A 26518-nucleotide genomic window follows, 5' to 3' on the forward strand; every position below is an offset into this window, starting at 1 on the left:
CTGTGGATTTGATACATCTTGCCTTGTTTACTGTAGGCAGTAAGATATTGTAGAATTTTAAAACAAAAAATCCCTGCTATTCTGCTTCCAGAGGACCTCACTTTGCATAGAGATTATATAACAATTTACCTTTACATCTGTTAAAATAGAAGTATGTAACTAAAAGATCAAGATAAGGTTGCAAGAATTTCATTAATATCCATATAAGAGAAAGATTTACAAATCTACCTCCAGACATTTGTTAACATCTAAGAGCATCCTATCAAAACTAACTTTTTTGTTCAGATGAAATTACACTGAAGTTGAATAAACTGTCAGAGGCAGTTACTTGGGCCTAAAAACTCCTAGAAGCACAATAATTTATTTCATAATAATTTAAAAAGTAGAGAAGAGTTATCCACAAATTATGTTTGAAATAATCCCAGGAGGACAATCATACCCATAGCTCTGCACATAAGTTGAAATTACATAAGGGATATAGTTTGGGTCCCATATAAATCCGGCTAAATTGAAGTGACCTAAGAATTGCTGTATTTACTTTTCAAAAGACCTTATTTCTTTTGAAAATGCTAGAGAAAATTTCTTGATCTTTAACAAAATGTAGCACCATTGTTAAAAAGTTCACCACTGAAAAATTTACTTCACAAATTACTAAAAGCAAGCACAGAAAAAAACAGATTTTAACACAATAAATGTTCAATAGCATAAATGCATACAGCCTTTTTTATATACAATCCAAATATATTCACTTTAATTTTTACTAAATTAGGAGTTTCTATTATATTTTGAAATAAACCAATAATCAGTTCAGGTTTTACAGCAAATAAAACTAATTTTAAAATTACATAGCAACACTAATTGCCTCTTGGCACTTTTCTCACGTAGATTTAAATAAGAACACAAACTAAGACCTTGTAACAGTAACTACCAGAAAATGGGAGATGTCTGGAACCCAAGTTTGGCCTTGCAATTACCACAGCTGACATGTTACTTCCTCAAACAATATGCAGATACCATCTCTGTAGCTTTTTCCAATCTAATCCTGACAATGTATATTGTTTCTTAAATACATTATGTTTCCTAATGAAAAAGCTTAGAACTGGCTGATCAGTCTGAATTAAGAAATACAGAACATCATTTCACGACCGCAAGGAAGGTATTTGTCCTGCAAATTGAGCAGCAACTTTGGTAAGAGAAGACAGGTTTCAACATGAAGCATTTGTTTGGTTCACAGTGTTTTACTCAGTGCAAAATAAAGATAAGCATCTAGCAAAACCAGACCTCAGCTTAACCCATCTCTGACATTTATGTAAGTGTTGCAGCTTGCCAAAGCAGGTGAAGGTCACAATCCTGCTTGTTGAGAAAGATCTAAAATATTTGTAATACTATCATAACATTGAATAGCTGCACAAAAAAAAAAGTATGATAGCAAGTTTAAAAATCTGGTTTTTTTTATAAAAAAGCAAACCCAATACATGTAGATGAGCATAAAAAGAAGCTTGCTTTGTTGCTATAGATACAAGTTAAACATTATTTCCTCATAAAATAGGAAATAATGAAAACATGTATGAAAAATGGAAACTACCTAACACAAAACTGCAGGAGTTAGACACGAAAACATCCACTTTTTCTCTGAACTGAAGCATTAGACAGTTATATGTACTTGTTAGTAATTGCTGAAGGCAGAGTGTCTCAGAAATTTTGGCCTTTTAGAACAGATTTGACTTAAACACTAGACATCAACACGTTAACTGTACTTTATGAACTATTTATCATCTAGTACCACTAGATACTTACAGATTCATTTCTAACTGCAAAATGATTGCCACTTGTTCACAAACACCATGTTTGAAAATTGAGGCAGACACCTGCAGTCACACAGCTTTGATGCCTGCCACCCTCTTCTCACTCTGCATTACTGACATTCTGGTTTTGTTGCTGCCAACAGAACTGGCTGCATCCACAGCAAACACCACGAGATATTGCTGCCATATCAGCCCAAACAAATTTCGACTTCTGATGACAGAGGAAGGGGACGACAGGTTCTGGGCTTTCCTGGAGCAGGTCACAGCTCTGCTGCTCACGTGTTTGTGGGATGCTGTGCTGCTCCCTCACTACTGACAACACAGGAACCTTTCCCCTCGCAGCTCACCGCAATGCCTGGGCTGCTGCTCCGGGAGGTGCATTCCCTAACACTGCACAACTGTCTCCTTTCCTTCTACAGCTGATGCTATTATTTTAATCTTTCTTTGTCAAAGAAAAAAGGGCAAGTAATTAAGTAACGCTAGAGATTAAATTATTAAAAATTTTAACTTCTAAAATTATAAGGGGGTGGTATGGGGTTTTTTTGTTTGGTTGGTTCTTTTCTTGTTTCATTTGAGTTACTTTACAGGTTTTCAGATTTTACTTCCATTAGAGTGTAAATTCATTAAGTTTGAAGAAAGTTCTGGGATAGTAAAGGCTCCATATTGAAACATTTGTCCATGACCACTAACCTTGCCCACAGAACAACCCATCCCATCTACCTTGACTTAGTTTCCCCCCAAGTTTAGTGTTATCCCTAGTGTTATCTGTGTACTGGCTTTCAGGGAGTACAAGTAACCCAGCCTGCATGGAAAAGATATACTTTGTTTAAACAAGCAATTAAAACAAATTAAAGTAATTTGATCTTGAAGAAACAGTTTTACAGGGATGCAAATCATCCTGATCATGTTGTTACGCTAGCCTCCTTTCTTCCAGCTATGTGTTCTATTGAAGTCTACTTTTCAGGAGTGAAGGAAGATTTCTTTATTTGGTAAGCAGAGCATTTTAGAGAAGGGATTTCTACTCCTCAAACATATGCACAGGTTAATTCCAACTGATTCTTCTGCCTGGAACGAATGCAGCCTTTGTCTGGCTAAAATCCATGGGGATTATCTGGTTTGATTAGTTACGCTCTCTACAAGGTAAGGCTTAGCACAAAGGTGCCTTTCTTGCAGATCAATGGAAAGGGCTGGTTGAAATGTGAACTTAGAACATCACATAAATTATCAAGAGACACAGTCTGTGATCAGCACTTTGCTGTTGGAGAATTAGCATTTGCTGTTGGAGAAACAGCATTTGAGTACATTTTTATTAATACACCACTGCATCCTCCAGATGATTAAGTTTTACAATCATTAGCATACAGAATACCTATAGCAATCACCAGGAGGGGAAAAAAAAGCGCTAATTTATTTGATGTTATCTTTGTTCTTCCTATTTTGAAAACAATTCCATACATATTTATGGCTAACTATAGTGTCAACCACAATAAAGTAAAACAAAGCTATAAAACCTGAGAACCTGTACATCATGTAGGTTACACTTGCTACGAATGAATACTTTATTACTCCCTATTTGTGAAAAAACAGACTGAGGCTAAGACATGAGATCAGAATGTTCAGCACCAAGGAACTTTTTATTCCCTAGACTCAGTTTTAACAGACAAACTTGCAGGCTGATTTGTATAAGCAGTAAAGCATGATCCACGCAACTAAAATATTTAGTGCACTAGGGAGGTGGTAAGAACACATTACATAAGTTTTTCTTGGGAGACGCAGAACAGACATTTGAGGATTTATACCCGGTGATTCTGCTTTTCTGAGTGGCACTCATGTCCTCTAAAAACATACAGCTTTTGAACACCTAGATCGAAGAGAAGCACATCTCCCATACCGACTGCCCAACAATTATTCCTTATTTTACCCACTTCTTATTTTCCTTGTAAGAAAAAACTGCAAGACAGATACTTTAATGGAGAACTCATGCACCTGAAAGCAAAGATGACAACATTTACAACTTCTTATGCACTTCTGATGCTTTATATCCAACTATATTTTGCACATACTGCATTTTGGCAGGCAGTATAGACTGGGAAACTCTTAGCAAGGATGAGACGTTAAGCGATACAGAAAAGGGGAAAGGATATAGAAAAAATTACCCCAGAAGGGAAATGAGGCTTGATGTTGATAAATTAGTCTTTGAACATTCATCCCTCAGCTCCATCATCCAAAATTCCCACACTTTACTACTCAGAAGTCCTGAAAAATTAAGTATTTTTTGAATGAACTACAAAAATGCCTCAAGAGAATATCCTAAACCCTTCTATCTTGACTGAGGTATCTAAAACAAATAACCACCAGATCTGCCTCTGAACCTTAAGCCTCTTGACTTTGGATCCTTACAAGTTTTTGCCAGGTAACAGATTTCACTTTGGATGAGCAGATGCAGGCTCTAACCACTGACTACAGAACTGCAAAATGCAATCCCTCTCACAAATCTTCCCTGAAACATTCAAATATATCAATACCCTTACTGAACACTGGATATCAGAATTCAATATAATTACTGAGCATCAGAACTTTTTCAAATTGTCTGAATTAGATTTGTCCACGTAGACTTGACAACTGCTTCACTTTCTCCCTCACTTCCCATCTGAAGTCTCACAGCCTTATTTGATACTCATACACTCCATTTGCTGAAGTTCAACTTCCTTTGGAAAAATTTTAATAATCATGCCACCTGTTAACTTTTACCATCGCATTATTCAACCTTTCTCCATATAAGTCATCAATTCTATAGCTTAAAAAGTAAAAGTAGAGTTCTACTACCACAGGAAAACCTACAGCTTCTTTCCTGTTGAGTTCTGGTTCTCCTCACACAAAGATGACCTTAAATGCTTTAAAGTTTTCTTGTGAGGTCCTTGCCAATTTTTCATGGGTTTTTTTTTCCTCAAGAAGTTGGAAGAAAGGGTTGTACTTGTGTAACATATACACAGCACCATGCACATTTTCATTTTAACTCTTTAACAAGATTACGGATTAGAAAATGGGATGAATAACCCATTTTATATTCCAGGGTCATGCATAAAAGTTGTTGATTTTTTTCCATTAGCAGTTCTCAGCAACAGTATTCAGCAACCACCTTTCCATTTTCCTTCCTGCCATTCTCATTAGTGTAGTAGAAGGTGGTGAGCTTAAGTGAGGGAAATCACAGAAGAAGAATACTATCTGAAAAAAGCAGAGCAGGGAGATACTTTAAGATGGTAGCTGTGACCAAGTATAACCATACAGGTGATTGAACACAGTCAGCTACATAGCTTTGGGAAGAGTTCCCACTCCACCTTACTCGTGGCTCAAAATACAAAAACCAAAATGCAGCAGAACAAAAGCTTCATTCAACTCAATGGCAAAACTGTCCTCCATTTCCACTGGACAACTTTAATCCATGAAGAGAATTACTAGAAATAAATTATGCTTTGTACACTGGATTTTGAAATGAAAATGTGTTAGTATTACAGAGGATGCCAGAATGACTAAGTTCACAGTAACACTGCGGACGTGTACAAGCATGCCTGCCTGAACACAACTTCCCCTTTTATTCACTACTTAACACTGAAAGTCAAACTCCAGCCATCCAAACGCAGCAAAGGACAGCAAGCCTGGGATATTGATTTGCAATAAGCCAGATACTGATTTGCAATAAACCCATTACTTACATTAACTCTGAAAGCTTGTACAGTGTTATCCAGGAGAAGAATGTTGCAGACCACCTCCGTATGCTGCCTGTCTCGTGCCAGCTCAGATGCTCGTACATTGTAGGTTCTGCCAGCAGGCAATCGGAAACGTGCGGTCATTACTGTCCACACAGGTCTACAGGCAAAACAAACAGAAAATTTAATAAGAGCCCAAAAAATGCAAATGCAAGAATGTCTCACTTCAAAGAAAGGTGAACACACAGCAAGTTCATTATTTAAAAACTCCATTATAAACAAAAGAAAAATGAATACTAAATTCACAGTAACCAATAACAAAACAATGTATTACAAGTTACAACACAACCTTATACCAAAATACCCAGTCCCTTACTTTCTGCCCATTGTCCACACCCTCCCTATCTTAAGGTTGTTTTGTGGGTTTGCTGTTTTTTTGTTGGGTTTTTTTGGTTTGTTTTTAAAGATTCACAACAACGTTTTCAATTCAAAAAGTATTGGAATTGTTGGGCATCATGGCTACCAGCTTCCCGATACTAGATGCAATTAAGTAACTAATTTCAGTGCAAAACAGCAAAAAAAATGCTTACATAAAAAGCTTTATAGAGAAAAAGAAAACAGCAAACACACAAGACTTTGATGCATTATTCTGCATCAAGGCCTGTGCATTCACTGTAAAATCATTAAACATGAGAATGCACAGTGGCAACAAAAACATCAGCATTGTTTTTCCCCCCCTTTTTTTAAAATTACAACATGAATAGTTTAATGTTTGTCAAATACTGAATCTTCTATGTCAATTTGTTTGGATTTACACATCTAGTTTGGGAGCACAAACAATTCTTATCCTCTCAGTAAGCAACCGTGACCATCACAAGTCTACATCCTGTGCTGAGAGCCGATAAATAAAATGCAAGAATTTGCTTTCACTTTTCAAATCTAAGATACTGACGATTATCATCCAGCCCCAGTCCAGCACAGTCCTTCTGAGCCCACCTGAAACTATCAGCTCTATCCAATGATACCAGCTACTTTGTTAAGTGCCTCACAGGATCAGGGCCTGTAATTCACTTAATTACACACTCAGCAAACTATTTCTACATCCTTTGACAAGGGTGTAAGCAAACAAAGTTTCATAACTTAAGTAGAGAATATGTTGAGACATAAAATACCTTATGACTAGAGTAAAAGAACACAGCTATTCTCAAAACTGAATATAAAATGATTGATTTTCCTTATCTTGCATACGATTATGAAGCCTTCAAACACATCTACACATTAGCTTCACATTTGAGGAGGGGGAAGGGAACATATCACGACTAAAAAAAAAAAAAAAAAACCAAGGAGAATTTAGCAGAGGACAGCAAACATTCCAGTAGTAATTAGAGAGCTTGCATGGATCATAAAAGGTATCTGCGCCCCTATATACATAAACAAAGAGGGAGGGGTAAGAAATGAAAGATCAATCCCTCCTAAAAAGTTGGTAACTTAGATACATAGACTCTCATGGGAAAGTGGAAGACCAAGATCCAAGCTGGGACTTACACAGATTTTTTTTTTTTTTTTTTTTACATCTTTCCACTGCCTCCATACAACCTCCTGAGCAACTCCCCTAAAATCCCTTGAGATATTTTGCTTTTCTAGATCACATCTTCAGCACTTTAAGTATGACCACACACCTCAGACAAAAAAATCTTCTTGATAATAATCCATCCTTGCAAAATGCTTCAGTTTTGACTTACCCAGCATTTTCAGTACTTGCTTCCTCACCAGACAGCTTTTTTATTTTGGCTACTCAGTCACTCTGGCTTCAGAACTGCAACGCTGTATTCACATAGAACTACAGCAAGTTTATTTTTGTTTTCCTAAACTAACATGACAAACTGAATGATACAGACACCAGATAAAGCCACCAGCTGCTAAATTTACGACAGTGTCTTAATGACCAATTTATGCAAAATTGTGCTGCAAACATTAAAGCTGTCAAGTAAAGCCTAAAACCAAAGTCCATCTGACAACTCCTCGTGGATAGGCTGCTTCTGCTATACCTGCTACAGATGTCAAAAATATAAAGCAGAAGACAACCTTAAACAGAGAAGAGGAACCTCCATACCAGTGATCCGAGCCAACCACATAAAATTTAACAGTGTTTTGCCACACAGACACAATCTAAAAGCCAAGCTCCTTACCAATCATAATGGCACAAAGGTTGGCATTATCAGTGCAGAACTGATAACTACTGCCAAGATTTTAGGATGGTATCTGCTGCTGACCTGAAACTAAGAAGGTTTCAGAAAAGCACACAATTAGATTAAAACCAGTTTCTCCATACCACAGAAACAACCCTTAGGCAGGCATATTTTACAAGGATTTGAAAAAGTAACAAATCAACCAAGAAACAGTGAGTGTAATCTTCAGAGCACTTTTCCACAAATACAAACACTAGTGCACAAAGGACTGGTCAGCTTTCAAGTAAGTACTGCAGGCCTCACAAATCCATTTGGTAGTGAGCTAGGAGGGTCTAACTCAACAATACAGTTTTGCAGCAGAAGGGAAAAAAAACCCCAAGACTTGTTAAAAGCTAGAAACCATCATGTTTTAAGAGACGAAAAAGGCAAGTCTCACCTTTTCTTCTGTTCTTTCCTCTATTCTTGTCCTATTTGCTGATCAAGACAAGACCAGCAATACTTCTTCCTTCCTCATCATCGCCTTAAACTAGACAGAAAACTTCTGAGTTTCAGACACAGCAACAAATCCGTAAGAGTGAGCAAAAAGAACATAATCCCTCAGTGACCCTCAAAATCCTTTAACACCATGAAAGCATTCACTCTGTCCCTTCAACAGACCCAACCTGCAGATCTATCACAGTTCTTGCTGTAACACAGATCATCCTTGCTCCAGCCAAACAAAAACCACTGCATAGTTAGACAACGACTGGATTTTTCTCAATGTACATAAATGAAATTATCAAACTCAAGAAAGAAGGCACTGTATTATGAGTTTGCTATGGAAACAGGAGCAACTATATTGGGCCAGAACAACAGTTCATGTAGCTCGCAGACTGGAAGGGCAACGCCTTCTCCACTTTAAGGAGGAAAGAAACAAATAGGACACACACACTTCTCATGCTGTTCCACAGTGTGGAGTTTAGCATCTTCCTGGTGTGAAGCTCATATTCCCACCATGCTGGACATAAGTCATTCACAAATGTTTTCTTCATGGACTAAGAAACTATGTTTTTTACTTTCAGATTATGCATTGAAACATTATATTCCATGTCCCACATAAAATACATAGTAGTTGGAACCACCATCTCGTAACAGACAAGTTTCTTGCATGAAACTAAGTTTTTGCAACTACAGAACACAGTTTTACAAGAATAATGACTGAAATCCTGAAATGCATCTACAAAATGGAAATACAACAGCCATGAAAGTGATAGAGAGGAAGGTAACCAAAGACTGTCTTCTGAAAAACACATTCAAAGTTACTCTTTCCCTACATATCAGCAAAGAAACTATGGAATTATGTAGGGAATATGTTAAAACACTTCACCATCACATACACTTTCAAAAATACTCCTCCTTCTAAGATCTGCCAGGGTTATTACACGGAACTGCTTTGTGGCCAATCATATGCACACCACCCATATTTAAGCCTCTATCAGCACATGCACACTTAACAAGAAGGACACAGTTGTTAAGCACAGATAGACCCTGCAATTACTGGTTTTACTGACACACTTGTTTTACAGCGTAATTGGCCCCAAATGGTATCCATATCATCTTCATTACTTCTTTCTTCCAGCAATACATGCACCAAGAACACAGACAGTATTATGTCTCCCAAACACATACTGCCATTCTTGCTGTATATTTTGAAAACTTACTAATAGTGAGATGGCTACCTACTGCTTATAAGATTACAAATTATAGCTGATTTCCTAACAAATACTGATATATAAAATGAGAAAATCTGGTAGAAATTCAGCTACACTCATTGCATACTTCTGCAATAAAAATATTATAGCTAAATATAATATAGTATGGAATAAATAGAGGACTGATTTACAAAGTAAAATCTGCATCCCCAAAAGAAATAGAAATAAAAACAAAAGCTGAGACTTAACCAAAAAAACAGTTTGAGAACAACTGGTTTAAACAGCAGGTTAACTTAAGCAAGGTACTACTGTGTGTGCATATCCATGCCATGGGCAGTGCCTTGGCCACTTACACTAAAATATTTCTATACATGCAGGTGGATTATTTAAATTTGACTTAAGATTAATCTTCGCATATGACGGAGATTTTCTGCTTTTAATTTTTCAGTGTCTTCTGCTAAGCATGTAATATTTAGGTGTGTGAATTAACAATCAAAAGAACATGCTGCTACAGCAACTGGAGAAGGACAGAACTTGTGCAATGTAACTCCACTTACCTCTCAGGTCTGTGGAGGGAGTAAGTTGTACATTTCCTGCCTGAGCTCAGGTTTCAAGTGGTGAAGCAATTCCAGGGAGTGTTCCCTATCAAAGGGCAGAACATTCCTGCAATACTGGCTTGGTTAGGGCACTAAAGAGCATACAGAAGCTTCGCAAGTGAATTTTCGGCATCCTTTATTCTGTTATGTAAATGTATACAGTATAACGACAATTTGCTTGGGCTTACAATAAACTAACTGATTTTAAGCAGCTTAATAAATAAGCAGTTGGTTAAGCAGGTAATTAACTGAAATTTAATTTATCCAAGAGTGCAGCCAATTTGCTGACTTGATGTGAACTTTCTTTAGAAGAACTCTTGATGTAATGCACAGAAAAACAACCACCTTAACACATTACTGTAGGCACATGTGCATGCAAGGACATGAGAAATTTCATTTTCCATGGCTCATCTAAAGCAGCTAAAGAAGCTCACGCATTGCCAGATTTCCATTTGTTTAGAAGCTTCTATTTTAGCAACCCAGAAGGCACGGATTTGCACTGTGGCCCACCTGCTCGTTTGGGTCCAACACAGTGCATGAATTTCTTACAAGAAGTAGAAAAGTAGGTCAGACTCACAGAAGACCCACATCCTTATAACATGATGCAGCTTGAATATGTGCAGATCCCATTGTTACTAACATTATCCAGGCAACCTAATTTTATACTTATATCTATCTGAAAAAAAACCCTATTAAAAGTACAAAGACAATTTTGAAGGTTTAAACAGAGTAATACAACATACTGTAATTCAAACAAACCCTGGGGTACGCCTAGAGCCCATCTTCACATACATTTACTGAAAACATGCTAGTGACACCATATAAAATGTTTTAATCCAAACTAGTTTGAAAATGCTAAACATCAGCTGGTTGTGCATGTTTTTGAGGGAATTCCACATTAATTCCAAAGAAAAGGTTTGAATTTTTTATCTAAAATTTGTTTTGAAAGCTTTCAGCAATTCTGATACAGTACACAGCTTCAGGACATTCCTTATAAATAAAAGCAGAGTAGAAATGCACTTTTATTTAAGTGAATCGACCCATGCACTACAATCCTGAACTTGTTCCAATGGGAGTTGGACTCGATGATCCTTGCAGGTCCCTCCCAACTCAGGATATTCTACGATTCTGTGATTCCTTCCTGCTTTCTGCTGACCAAATAATGGAAAGTATCCATCATTCATTAAAGCTGATATGTAAACATTGGCTTATTTCACTTTGCAGTCACCAGGTGCAAGGCTTCCAGCAAGACTTCTAGCCAGGCAACAGCATGATTAGTGATTCCAGGCTCTATCAAACCCTTCTGTTTTATTCCTAAGTTTATATAATATCAGTTATATATAAATTGACCACATTCATTCTACTTAAGGAAGATCATGTAACTCCTGAAAAGTTATCATATGGCCATTTATTAAACTTTCCCTAAAACTTCCCTGAAAAAGAGGGATATCACATTTTTACTGTTGACCAACTGGGACAGTTACTGGGACTGTGCAATGTAACTACAGCCAGTGATTCTTCAGTGCTACTGCATTCCCAGACAGTTGTGGAAAGAGAGCACTGGATACAAGGAGATACTGGCTTTGGAAGTTAGGAAGCTGACTCCCCAACTTCGCTCCATTGGTGGGCAACCAGACTGTGCTCTCTTTAGCCTGGTACCTGCATGGGGCTGGCAGTTCCAAGACTCCAAACTCTCCTGCTCCCGGGTCAGGGGGTCCTGCATCCTTCCTTACAGCCTGACCCTGAGCAGTCTCCACGCTTCCTGTGTGAAAACAGTACACATATTTAGTTGATACGCAGCTGCTTCTACACATTCCTCCAAGATTTCTGCTATCTGCAGACACTCTGACCTGCTTGATCAAATCCCTCATGGATGCCAGAAGCACAGAACAGCAAAGGAAAATCCTACTGCACTCCTGAAAGCCATAAAGAGAAACGTACTCATGTGCTCCTCAAAACATCCATTATCTGACCTGCATTTCAATGAATAAGGTACTCTTAAATCCTCCTTTTCCACATCATCAATCCTCAATCATAGGAAGAGCCAAATATAACAAAAAAAGCATCGGTTCTTAAAGTATCTATGACAGGTTCTGAAAATTTTGGGCCCAAAGCTCAACAGCTGAGAGAAAAGAAGTTGAATTTAGCCCTCTCCTCCACCATCAGTTTTTCCTATACACGAACCAGTAGCAGAGAACTAATTTGATACTCTAGCCATTTACTCAGGTAAGTTTCTAAGATTGTTAATGCATCTCATTTTATGAACATAAGGATTTCACGGGGTTGGCTGTGGATTTCAGTGCAGTCTTGATGCCTAATTATTCCCAGTTAAAAAATTACTCAAGGACTTCTTTTTAAATTAAGACATCCTTGAATAATGCTTTTTATCTACTTCTCTGAAAAGGGGTTTCAAATCTGAACAACTGCTGTGTGATATCAAGCAAGATTTTTGCTGTTAAAATCACATAATTACTAATAGAGGCACAGGTTAAAGATGAAACACCTTGCTCTGCCACTCCCAGATTTTCATACTTTCTAATGTAAAAATAATAACTAATGAGTGTTCAGTCACTCTACACAGGATAGTGGCAAATCTGTTAGAGACAGCTGGAGGCTGTACACCAGAACACAGCAAATTACTGAGATAGTACTGTAGCAAGCAACTATTTCCTCTGAAAAATAAACTATTTGGACAATTTGACAATTCCCTCCCTTGCTCCTCCCTGCCCCCAAGAAGAAGGGCACAGCTAACAGAGAAGCCTATTATAAATGACACTTGTATCTAATTAAATGTCAATACTCATTATGCTTGAAACTGCATGCACCACACTCCCAAAAAAGCCTCTCAATTTCAGCTGATCCCTTTCTGTTTTGAGTCTGAAGTGGGACAGTACAGGAAGACTGTTACGTGCTTTACTTTACTCCTGTATGTAACATTTCAGGAAACACCGAATGGCAAGATAAAATTCATTAGTTTGAGATTACAACAACTGCTGGCAGTTTAAGAGCAATACTAAGAAAAAAAAAAAAGAGTTCTTACAAACCATGCCATCAACACTGACAATTATTTTGAACCTAAAACCTTTATGTCCTCCCTTTTTATGCTCAGTCATGTTTCTCATGCAGACAGTAACCTTTCCATCTTCACTGTCCAGGGCTCTAGATGAGATAACAGCCTGAGAAAATATTAAAATTTCTTTGGCAAGGAAAAAAGTTAAAAAAAAAAAAAAAAAGGCAAATAGACTTATAAATTCCAAACAGCTCAATATGGTTCATTTTAAACCCATTTTTAAGCTTCAGATTTACTCTTAGTGAACACCCATCCAAACCACATTACCGTTTTGGAGTGTCAGAGATGCTGAAGAAATTCGACCACTAAAATAAAAGCCTGCAGCCAAGAAAGAGCTAGAATTAAAACAGTCAGACCCTTTTTTCCCCCCAATCCTACTTCATCAGGGCCCCCAACTTCCCTTTTCACTGCAACAGTCCTACAGGCCAGAGTGTGAACAAATGCAAAGACAACAGAAAGCCTCCTTCCAGCTAGTTCCTGCCAGCTCATGGCTCAGTACCCACTGACCTGATGATAACAATACTGCAGAAGAGCAGGACCTTTGCATCACTTTCAAATGATGCAAGAAATACGTCCAGAGTGCACATGCCTTTAGGCAAAGCTTCACAGCCAGCAGCTATGGTTATTCACAACCAACACAAACCCATCTGTCCTGCAGGTGACACACTGAAGTCATAATCAGACTGGAAACATCATATGAATTTGTGCAGCTGTTTTGTTTCTGACCTGAAGACTTTTCATTTCTAGGTGCTACTCGGGTTACGGAAGTTTTATGAAACAAGTCACATAAATTTGAACAAGATGTGTGAAGAACCTCACATGAGGTTTCAGAGATTACTTTTGAGCAAAAATATAGAAAATTTCTCTACAATATGCAATACACCCATACACACCTTAAGAAACCAGAAAAAAAGCACACTTATCACTCTATTAAGCAATGGACTGTAATTGATCTTCAGGAATCACCTGATCACAGTGTGACTCCTTTACAGAATGGTTTAGGAAAGCTGTATCATGGTGTGAAGAAACAGAGAGAAGACAGCTGAGGCTAGAAATGTCTTTAAATAATGATATTGCTATCATTTAAGGCCTGTTATGTGAAAGCACAAGTTGATGGCAAGCACCAGCTACAGCAGTGCCAGCTTGTGAGGCAGGAAGGCCACAGAGAGGGAAGAAGCCCCAAGTGCACAGCTGTGGCCATGGCACAACTCACGACACTTCAGCTGGGGCCAGGCGGCAAACACACAGAGGCACTGTAGCAGCAGCAGACCACACTCCTGCAACAAGCCATTGAGGATGGAAAGGACAAAACTAGCAGGGAAAAAAATTAAATCTAACCTTACTTTAAAAAAAGCCAACCAATCCCTGTGGAAGGGCAGATAGCTGAAGCAGTCAGTAAATGATATGTCTGCCAGGAAAAAAACAAAACACCAGGAACAGGAGCACTGTTTAAATATCACTAAATGGTGACTTCAACTATCCTCCTATATTTAAAAAATACTATAAATTAAACAAATATACAAATGCATTTATAGGACATAAAACTTCATTTCCTAGTATGCAGCTGTCCGCTTATGATATTTGGAGGTGTTTATCATGTGTGAAGATTACTAGGAATAAATAGAAAAGTTTTCCAAGTGAGTTCCACCGCCATTATTTTAAAATCGATTCTATCCATAATCTGCCCTTGTTTGAAAATAGCATTAAAAATGCTAATCCATGACCCCCACACAGATGATTACAACATCCAACTCTTCCCATTCCTGGAGCTGGATCTCTTATTCTTGCTTTTATGACTCAATGCTATAATAGGATGTAATAAATGAAGACTATAACGAAACATTACTAAAATATCTCGATAGAGACTTCTCAAAATAAATCTGCAGTACTTTTTAAAATGTGTTCCTAAACTAGGTTAAGTAGATTTAAATAGATCTTTCATTATAGGGAAATCTGGCTCTGATACAACTCTAAGATCAGGAAGCCTAAATATTTACCTATCAAAAGAAAAAAGAGCTGAAATCCATGCAAGTTCAGACAAAGCACAATCAGAAGCACCAGGTGATAACAACTTAGTATTTACTATCTCGCTTAAGGGGAGGAGGGAGGGAGAGGAAGAACATAGACCCCCACCCCTACCTCAAACCCCCCAAATCCAAATTTCTTCCTCCAGTTTTCCTCAAAGGTATCAAGGCATAACTAAATTTGATTCCCCTTTCCAATATGACTTAAAAGAAGACTTCTTCACCTATTAAAAAAAGGACTTTACAGTTCTGTACAGACCCAGTAGAAAACAAAAGCTCCTTAGTATATAAAAGGAGTCTTTTAAATTTTTGAGCTTTTAATGACAATGCTCAACTGCCTGTAGCTAGAATAACCAAGTACAGTCCTTTCATGACACTAATTATTAACAGCTCTAAACTTGAGCAACAGCCTGACTACACACGCTGAATCGAGGAAACGTAGCAAGTGAAAATTAGGTTCTCATTTCAGCTTTTCCATCTACAAATAAGAGGGCTTTTTAAACACAATTTAAGAAATCAAAAAGAGGAAAGTTACATGCAAATAACTGCTGGTCTTCAACAGTTGTACACAATTAAGCAGATAAAAGGGGTAGAACACCAAATGATGCAAAGTCACACATTCTAATCTGATGTGTCTGTAAATGAACACAAGTCCCATATCCTGTATGCTGTACGAGCCTCAACCACAATTATCTGAAAACAACACAGACAGAAAACATATGATGGATAATATCTGTGGGCTTATTATGAGCCACTTGAGCACTCACACATCAATACTGCTGCACATTAAAGGACCCACAAGTCCAGGGCAGCCAGTGGAACTGGCAGCTGTACTTCCAGCCATGGCATCTGTGTTGTGAAGCCTTTGAAGTTAAAGGCAGTCTGAACTGAAAACAAACCAGCAAAATTCAGAAAAAGCTTTTCCTCTACTCATAGCCAACTTCAAGTTGAATTTTGGCTGGCACTAAAACTGAGGTATTAGACAGGGGGAGGAAAAGTTGTCTGTATATTTTGTTCAGAGTTGCTAAACCTAAGCCAAATTATCTCCAATAGATTTAAGCACAGCAGATGCTAATTCTATGGCTCAGTGTAACCAACTGGACACCTTCCATCAAAATTAGTTTTTAATCCAAAATGCCATTGCCATAAAAAATAGAAATTTTCACATGGAAAATTTCAGTTTTGCCAAAACCCACCAATTTTCTGCTGGAAACACTAAAATAATGCCTATCTGGCTACCTGTCTGGAAAATGCTTGTCAACTCCGCTTCTTCCTCCAGCAGAAAACAAACCAAGGGATGTCTTCTGGCAGTGCTGCCCAGAAAAGTGACCTCACTCCATCCGTGGCCCTGGCTTTCAGCCACCCTGCCTTGCACTCCAGGCACTTGGCCTCTCCACAGCGCTGTGGCTGTGAAAGGGAGCAGGTCGCATTTTGGTTGGCCATGGGATGAGCACTGAAGAGACCCCAAAGCACACCAGGGAACTGGAACAAGTTGCTCCTGCATGAGGCAAGATCAGTTTTGCTGGTGGCACCTGCCCAGTTGCAAAAGAACCATCCTATTTTACATCATCCCAAATGTTAAGGCCTCCTTTTATTTATTTCTTTATTTACTATATTTTACAAGTTCGCCTCAGCTTAAGTAAGTATTCTTCTGACTTGCCTCTGCCTCCTCTCAAAGACTTTCTTTATAGGAAACAATTTCCATTTTCAAGCCAGTTCAAGACTAGAAACTCAAAATTATGTGAATAAATCTGACTCATGTTCAAAGAATTAAATCATGATCATTCATATGCAATGGAATTTTTAAAAGGAAAAAAAAAATCACAGTTTTGAGGGTTTAGTTTCTTCAGCAAAGTATCTTAAAGATGTCTGTATTCCCATATTTGTATATTGTACAAACCCACTCTGTAACAACTGTATCTGTACTTCTTACAAAGTGAAACTCTGAGCCAAACCAAAAGGTTTTCAAAATTGTGGCATACTGACCTGAACAGTCACACCCTGTCAGGGTTTATGACATGCAGACTGAAGGCCTCCTGCACTCATCTTTATGCATTCAGAGTTTTGTAAATTGTTAAACTACACTCAAGTTTGGACACAAATGAGTAAGAAGATAGATTATCTTCACTCATATGTCTAAGAGTATCTAAAAATACTTTTCCTTTTGGGATTGATTTTCTTCTCTTGAAAATAAATTGACAAATTTACAGAAGCATCTGTAAAAAAAAAGCTGGAAGAAAACATAATGCAAGAGGAAAGACAAGATCCAAAGTCACATAAAAGTTTATAATTCTTACCAGGGTTCATCAAACCAGACTTCCAAAAAACCCTTAAAAGTTCTATTTTTTTGTTTCTGAATATGACTGTTTTCTTCCTTTTAGCTTTTGTTCTTCATAAAATTAGACAGTAATACTTGAAAGTTTCCACAAAATTAACCTAACAAAAATAGCAGACACTATTAATGGTGTGAAAAGCAACATAACACTGTCAAGGCTAACTATGAATATACTGTGGGGGGGGAAGGTGGGGAAAAGAAATCCCTACATTCCTACATCCAAGAAGTAAAGGCACAAAGTTGAAGGTATACAATTGGAAAAGGCAAAAAAGCCAAAAAGACAGAGTTTTTAATGCACTACAGCTCCAGAATAAAGATACCATGTTACCCAAGTGAAACTAAAATTCACTGACAAACTGTATTTCTGTATTATACAGCTCATCTATTCAATCTCAGACCTTTAATGAGAAGTTATATTTCTTTTACTAGCATATTAGCAAATCACTTTACAGGTATAGAGTATAAATTTTCTATAAAGAAAAAGACATCTAGTGTATTTACATTTAATAAAATATCAACTGAGAAAAATTATCTATTTTGCTTGGAGCTGGAAACTTCTACAATGAGCTTCCATTCAGAACTAGCAAGAAACTTTCAATTTGGTTGGTCTGAGATTAATTAAATGCAATTATTCTACTATTTACTGAGTTTATTTTTAGAAGGAAAACAACTTCTACCATCTCCTCTAATGCATTCACGTTCAGGAAGACACAGAGGCTTTAATACTTGTTTATCATATTGGCTCAGTTCAGTATCAAGTTTCACATCTACTGAAAAAACAGGCACCTAACCATGGTACAACCAGTTATTCAACTAAAAACAAAGCAATAAAAGAAACATCACAACTCCAGTGGAATAAAACATTGCGAAGAAGGGCAAATGAACCCACCCATGCAGAGTTTGTGTACGCTGAAGTTAAAGAGCAAAAGGCTATTAAAAGGAGAAAGTACTACAAAATTATAAAAGGCTATTTATAGGCTTCATGTCATGCTACTATTTAATCACACTGCTATTTATGCTTTCTCTCACGTATTTACAACCTCTAAACAAGAACAAAACCTCGAATGCAGTTTAATCATCTGCATATCACAGGGCCTTCAGCTGCACTTACTTAGTTCTCTGCTGCTCCCAAGAACTTTATTTCATCTGGCCAAATCGATTTCCTGCACACACCCCCTGCCACAACACAATGTGGGAAGGAAGGGCCCATCGGCCCTCGAGATGCCTTGACAGTAATCTAATTACCTCCATTCTTCCTTGTAACACAACCAGAGGTGTGGAAGGACCCTGTAAAAATATGTTCTCTGTCACTAAAGCTGCAGTATGGTTCAAATCCCCACTCTGAGCCTCTTCACTGTGCTGCAGCTGAAAGCACACAGTTACGTCTCAGGTGCGAGGATGGGGGCAAGTTCAGGTTTTGATTTTTTCCCCTACCACAACTCTAAATGCCAACTTCATTGTAACCACAGCCCAATACAGAAGCCCACACATCATCATGGCAAATGTTCTCCAACTTGTGGTACGAAAGACCGAACCAATTTTTTTTTTTCTTCTCAATAAAGCCTAATCCTAAGAAAACCATGCTGTCAGAGATGATTACATACCTAGTCACTAAACTCTGAGTAAGTTTAACACAAATGAGCTTTTCTACTATACTGCCTATAACTGACATCTGCATCTTCACAATAAAATAATCCAATCACAATAGTTGCTCTCAGAAGTCGTCTTAATCCACTGATTAATTTAGCTTTCTTTGCCAGCGAATCCTACCACTTGCATAGAAAATTATTGTTAAAAATGAACTTATGCTACTTTACTGTTCAACTGTATACAGGAGAGATTGCCATGTTCTGGCCTTTAACAATCTTTTCCCACTATATTAAAACTAAGGACATAGCATTCTTTTTCTCCTTGAAGTCAAAGGACTAAAGCTGTAGACTTGATTTAAGAGCCTTGTATGCAAACTAATTCACCTTTCAACAGAGAGCAGCTTTACAAAATCCTTGGCAAAACCCCCATTTAGATCGTCTCTTCCACTATACTGCAGCTAATAGAGATTACTGTAAGAGACCAGAAGCAATTATAGCCCCCAAGTTGTTAGAAACCAGAAGTTTGCAGGGCTGTCCCATCTTCCCTGCAGTGAGTTCTCTGCTGCCCCAGGCAAGTGCTCAGCTCCTGAGCCCCACCTCTGCTGAGCCAGGGGCTATGCAAGGCAGCAGGTCTGAATGACAGATTTGAACCAATTTCCTCGGTGCTCTCAGCTCTCCTTTCATTCTACTGAAAAAGTACTTCATGTAATGTGTGATTATGTTGGATGTCTCTCTGTTTCAAACTCGTAACAAACATTGGAAGCATGTGGTAGCCTATGAAAACCTGACAGCAGAGACCTAACGAAAGGCTTAGTGAGCCTGTCTGTAGCGAAGTTGGCACACTACAAATGCCAGAAAGGAACTTCATGGTCAAAATAAAAAGGTAATGTGAATCTGCAAGAAAAAACAAACATATCATGATTTCCGAGCCACTCTGCAATGACAGCATAAGAAACAGTCACAGTGTAAAACTCACCCTGGTACCACATTTGTTATTTTTATACAACAGTATTCTGCTGTATAAAATAACAGCATAGAAAGACTCCAAGGCTACCTGAGAAGCATCTCAGTTACACAAGTCAATGTATTTTTATGATAGTAGACCTTCAGTATTTGGAAATTCATACAAGCTTTATGTAGACATGCTGATGTTAAACCCCTATGAAAGACGGCAACAACTCTCAGTCAGAACTAAGCACAGAACCTGTGCTGCAGTCCTTAAATCTAGGACATAACTATATCCTCAGGTGTAATTATGGCTCAAGCCACACACAGCAGAGGACTTAGTCAGTAGACAGCTTTCTGCCCAGCATTTCAGTTCCCAAGGATCTCTATGACCCATACTTGCAGTGGGAATTGCTTTGTGGAGATGCAAATCTCTGACAAATGAACTCTGAAACTCCTCCAAGCCTGTAGAGCCAAAATCTCAAATCTTTTCACAGCAATTATAAACGTAAGTGTCCCTACAGAGCAAAAGATTTCAGAATGCACCCAAGTTTCCCACCTTCTTACCCTTTTGGTAAAGGTGAGAATAAAGATTTTTGGCTGTTGTCTATAAAAGAAGTGGAAGGGAAGCTGCCAGCAAGTACAATCACCACTTCCTTAAATACCTTTCCTTTAAATCCATTATTAAACACTTTTTTTTTTGCTCAACTGCAAAGCAGTCAGCATTCTGGGACAGATTCATTTCTCTTTTCTAAAAGGGAACAGAAGCTACTGTGGGAGAAAAAGACAAGCCACAACCTCTCAAAGTACAGAGCACAAATGACTGTATGTCCAGTGTCGCCTCTGAGTAATGCCATACACAGAGGCTGTTGACAGTCAAAGGAAGGAACATCTCGAATTCAACCTGGGGTCAGCCTGGGCCAGCACCAAATTACTGGCAGTCCTTAGAAGAAATGTCACCATTAGATCAGGTGTGATTACTACTCACCACTAGTGCTACCTTGAACAAATGAGAAATCTTACCTGCAAGAATAATTCAGTAAGCAAACCTCAAAAATAATGAATGAAGCAAGTTTTGAGAAAGTTCTGGATTAGTTTTCCAAAAGCTCTAAAAGCGTTTTCTCAAGACGTTTATGTTTTATATAAAGGAAAATGCAGTTGTAAAATTTCCCAGTACAATTCTTGCTTACATTCAGAGTTCATTTAGTCACAATAAAAAGCTCTAAGGTATCAACACAGACTTGCACAGAAATGCAAACAAGTTACAATAATGAATATTTGAGTTTTAATGAATACTGTTACAGTCAAAAACCAGCCCATTAAGTTAATAATATAAAAAATACAATTTTTTTCAATATACTTTCTTGTTTTATAAAGACATATGGTCTCCCTTGGGAGAATCCTTCTATAAATATTTGACATGAAAAGCAAGATTTTTTGTCTTAGCAAGTATGTTGTGATTCCTGACAGAAATAATAGATAACAATGGACAGTGGAGATACCACACTGTTAAGCTGAACATAAAACTGTTATGTTATCAAACATTTCAATGGGGTCCTTTAAAAGTCATTAGGCCTCATCAGACAATTTAAAGAATATATTAATTAAGTAATCTCAAAATAGCCTGGCTCGTGCTCCTATTGTTTTCCCTGGAAAGGCAGGTACAAACATGGGTCAGATTCACAGGCTGATGCTTACAGATTCACAGGTTGATGACGTAGCCATGCTGAAGCTACAAAGGTAATAATTAATCACTAAAACCATCAGTCCCTGTACCATTCACTTCCTGCAAATACTCCAGATCTCTTCCATGTATGTTCTTTCCATCTCAAGGCCCTAACACAGTCCCCCTTCTAACTGTTCAATTCCCTTCATCACTCAAATCCTTCCCTACATTTTGTCCATTTCTCTAGTCACATTTCAACTTTCCTCTGGCTTACTCGATGCCCTACTCCTTTGGGGTGGGTACAGAAGATGGCAGCAAAAGAAATCACACAAATGTGCCCAAAATGCACAGAAAATCAAACAAGTTCCACCAGGAGGCAAGAAGAAAAACCGTAGCCAAGAGACAAGAACAATGCCCAAGTCTGCTCCCAAGCTTAATACAGAGATGCCAGGTACATCCATAGTCAGAGTCACAGGTGTAAGTGTCTCATGTATTCTGCTGAGATGCTTTCCATATGGTTATGAATGGAAGAGATGGATGGCAACATAATCACCTATGCAGCATTACCAAAAATCATTAAAAGGCTTTTAAATTTTACACATTTTAACATGTGGTACAGAAAGATTTCCACACCATTACAAAAACCTGTAAAGAACCTGCAAAGTCAAGTTACTTCACCCTGTCTCCTGCATGCATACATTTTGACTTAAATCTGTGTTTTAGAACTTCTCCCTACTTCATTTTTCTATTATCTTCACCAACAAAATTAATTCAATGCCTGTAATGCTTAGGGACAACCTCCTTCAAAAAAAAAAAAAAAGACTTTCAGAACAGAAGACCCAGAAGGAAAACTGATTAAGTACAAGTTTATTCTCAACACGCACAAACATGTTGACAGTGATATGAGTAAGTCCAGTAGTTAAGTTTTCTGATACTTAAAGAGAGAAGAAAGCTTTGTATCTATCAAGCTGGACATGGATATCTAATGGTTGGACTTGATCTTTAGAGGTCTTTCCCAACCTCAACAATTCTACAATTCCAAGTGTGAAGAGACACTCAGATGATAAAATATTAGACTCATCTTTTCTTTACAGTGAAAATATTGTAAAAAGTGCACTGAGAAGCAACAGTGTACCAATATACAAATGAAGATGGCATTAAAAGGCAACAAGCTCTCAGAGTCAGCACATTTGCACTGCTCCTCTTGGGCACTGTGTTTAAAAACTCTGTTCATTCATATACCCCTGCAGTCAGGCCCAAAGGCTTTCTTACACCTGCTTCTTTAGGCCTTCTTTTGTAATTAAACTCAGCTTTCCCAAACTCTTTACATCTAGAGCATCCCAGAATTAAAAGGCTACAAAAGAGAGACATATGGCAGGATATGGAACGTGCACATTAACAAAGAAAACCAATCAACTGGCTTCTGCTATTTTCCAGTGTCTATTCACCCACACTTTTCCCTGCTGGCAGCTCTGCAGCACAGCCCAGTTCCCCTAGAAGCAGCTGCAGGAGCCACAGGTGGAAGCAACAGGAGTGCTGGTCTGCAAGGAGAGTCTCTCTGAACAGTGGTACTATGCTTAGCTGAGGACACAAAGCTCTTCCCCATGCTCCCATAAATGCTCAGAAGAGATATTAAAATGAAGACACTAGTATCACTCAAGCAATAGCCACCACACACACCGATGAGACACAGTCACCTTCTCTCTAAAGAGCATGACAGACCCATGAGAGTGTCACAGATCAGACTCAGTTCTTCTGGGGAACCAAGTCTTTCAATACAAGAAGTACTTTAAATCAGGACTTTAGAAAATTCAGTATTTTCAAAACTGCATTGGTAAACTCAGGTAGCAAAAAGCTTCCTCTTTACAAAGATTTACAGACCAGCCCAGAATAGCAAGGCTCACCAAGGGCAGAGGGTCAAACCAAAACCACTGGCTTCTTAGCTCAGTTTTCCCAGTTATGTCCTCTCTGAAACAATCAGGGGATCAGTGACAGAGATGAACAACCTTGCCATATTATGAAGAGGCAAAAAACTTCAACCCACAAAAAAGAAAGGATTCTTTTCCCGTTACAGGTTAAACCTGGGAACAAATGTAGCAACTACATTCTTTAACAGAATAAAAAAGGAGATCTGAAACCACTACATATGCATTATGATTACGCAGAGCACTCTGTCCGACAAAATCCAGATTGAATTGATCCTTCTGAACTCCAGCCACTACATCTGCAGCATTAGCAATACTGACTTCAGAACATGTACACTTCAGCAAGTGTCTGTAGCCATGATAGACACATATGGAGTAGCCACCTAGGTACAACCATGCAGTTGTTGAAATGGGGTAACAACAAGAGAATTCAACAGTCTCAGAACTGTCAGCACACTAACACCAATGATACCACACCATGAAATTGCTAATACCTTATGTGGAAAGATGTGACAACATACAGTTTGTTCCCTAGATCACAGGAAGGAGATCCTGGTGACCCGTGACTGGAAATGTTTTGGTAGCTCCAGGAAGTTCCAAAGAGAGTAAAAACAGATGAATGAGTCCTTTTACAGTCCAGTAAAGGTTTGCCAAGTTTCAGCTTTGTCCACTGCTAGAAGAGGTCCTCTCCTCAGAAGTCAGTGTCAGTGGGTCCAATACTGGAGTCTGTGAGACCAGAGAACAAAGGTGAGGCAGCTCCAGATGGATCACACAATTACCGAACTGAGGCTGCCAGGAATATGCACTGCCCATGGAACAGTGGGCGGCCAGTTCCATGCACCATGACACTCCTTCAGCATTAGTCCATAGCAGGGTATCTCAAGCTGAAGAGTTTCTGAAGAGTTCTTCAGTTCTGACTATTCAGAGGAGAGATATGTATCAAGGCTTGTCCTTTCCAGATGCAGAAGCTGACGTCAGGATGCTCTGGCAATTTCTTAAGAATGATGAGCATGATGTTATGTACATCAGAGAGAGACGCAATGGTAAAGAGCTTAATAACACCACCACATTAACCTTATGAAAAGTAGCCCCCACTCTCCCAGAACCAGCACAGCATGCTTATTTACCAGGTCACTGAAAAATCTGAGGGAGCTTCTCAGCAGCTAAGACTATGAAGAATCTACAGTGTCCATCTGAGAATTTGCTGCTCTCAAATTCTTAAAGCTAGAGCCCAGAGAGCAGAAATCCCTGTTATTTAACACAAAATCAGCAAGAAGCTTGTGTCTGCTACTGACAGGCAGGCAGACTGCTAGGAGCTATTCTGATTCTTCATGAAGGATGTAACATAAGCATTATTAAATAACAGACGTGTCCATCTGTCCTCTGGAAGTATATAAAGAGAAACACAAATTAGAATTTCTTCACAGTCTTAGATCATCCGCCTTTCTGTAAGAAAATCTGCTGAAAAAAACAGAGAGAAATGAAAAGGTGCCAACTAGACTGAACAAGTGCTGACAGAGCTCATGAAAGTGCAGAAAAATCTCATCTAGCTCTCAAGAAATCCAAAATAAGTAACTCAAGAGCACATACACCCAAACCTACAGCTTATGCATACTTTGTGGTAGGCTCTGTTTTTTAACAGATATGTAGGCATATATACATATATACATGTACATCTCTGTGACATGGTGGTCACTAAGGCAAAATAACTCAAAAAATCTAGGACTGACCACTAATATTTCTGCCACTATATATTCTATTAAGCCACTTTGTAAGATTACTGTAATACGCCGCTGAAACATGATATGGGAAGATGTTGGTAGCTGGAGTAGGAGCAGCCATGCCACCATTACATAGCAAGTTTTAATACCACTACAAATCTGGTTCTTACATTTCATCTTGCAGTTCCATGGACTGATGAATTTTTAGTCTCAACCACAAGGGATGAGAAAAGTGTTAAAATTGTAGGTGTTTGAACATTTATCTAAAATTCACTTTTGTAGTTAGCTTGTTTTCCTGTTTTGTTGGCTTCACTAAGAAGTTTCCTTCAATTTTCTACTGAATACGATTGAGAGTTTAAGAGAATAAAATATTGCTTTCCAGAGTAACTACATCAGAGTTAAAGACGATCAGAGAGCTATTACTTAAATGCCTGTTTTCAGAACACTTACAGATAAAAACACAACATCTATGGAAAGTATTTGAAATCTAGGTAAGGCAACAGGAGACACACAGAAAACTGAAAATTTGTCAGCAACATTTAGCTGAAGAGAACACAACCATTGTCTCCACTGGCAGCAATTCAAGAAAAGTATTACCTGAGAAAACTGAGAGCAACTCCTGAATGAAGATCATGCTTTCCTTTCAGTCGGGAAAAAAGAAGAGTGTTCAAGGGCTTATGGAAAAGAGCAGGCAGCAGGATCCATGTTACCAGCAGGCACCAGCAACACAGAACTGACACAGGCTAAAAAGACATTATACAACTACTGAGAACAGGAGGAAGGCGATGGAAAGATCTCCCAGAGGAGTGCTGCCAGCCTGATGACACAGGCATCAGATCCCCAAGCGTACACATAATAAGGCTGTAGGATATTTTGGGAGAAGATCTAGAGAGGAACCCACAAAATGTCATATTTATTTACACTTTATATGCCACAGACAGTTTGCTTTCCATTTCCAGTTTGGAGTTATACTTCAAGACACTGGAATTTGGTGGTTCACTTTCATCAGGACAGTGCATGAATTCTTGGTGTTAAACTTTGGAAAATGACCCATTTACTGAAAAAAACCCAGTACTGAATGATCATGTGTAACCTGAGTGAGCTCACGTTTGTTTCAGTGCATTAAGCTCAGATTCCTGTTTTACTTCATAGCTCAATCTTTTAAAGAACCAAACATTGATTCTTTTGTCCTAGAAACAAACGGAAATTTGGAAAGTCAGTAACTGGGACTATGATATGCAGAAAGTAGTCATGG

The 26518-nt window shown here is 38.3% G+C and overlaps 1 protein-coding gene across 7 annotated transcripts in view; it reads right to left on the reverse strand.

The window, feature by feature from the left end:
• The window catches only part of PTPN4 (protein tyrosine phosphatase non-receptor type 4), a 112003-nt gene that overhangs the window by 66194 nt on the left and 19291 nt on the right, over window positions 1-26518 (reverse strand). For 5 of the 7 annotated variants that reach the window (XR_005602288.1, XR_005602289.1, XM_039554689.1 and 2 more), the window contains exon 2: window positions 5519-5672. Coding sequence is in view for 4 of the 7 variants with exons in the window: in XM_039554689.1 (XP_039410623.1) it covers window positions 5519-5656 (138 nt within the window). In the remaining 3 variants the exon portion in view is untranslated. Of the gene's footprint in view, window positions 1-5518; window positions 5673-24036; window positions 24189-26518 lie in introns of those variants that run through there. The other 2 variants (XR_002047255.3, XM_039554691.1) reach the window with 2 other exon arrangements.

Source organism: Corvus cornix, chromosome 7, assembly GCF_000738735.6.
Source record: "Corvus cornix cornix isolate S_Up_H32 chromosome 7, ASM73873v5, whole genome shotgun sequence".
In the NCBI taxonomy this organism is placed as follows: domain Eukaryota; kingdom Metazoa; phylum Chordata; class Aves; order Passeriformes; family Corvidae; genus Corvus; species Corvus cornix.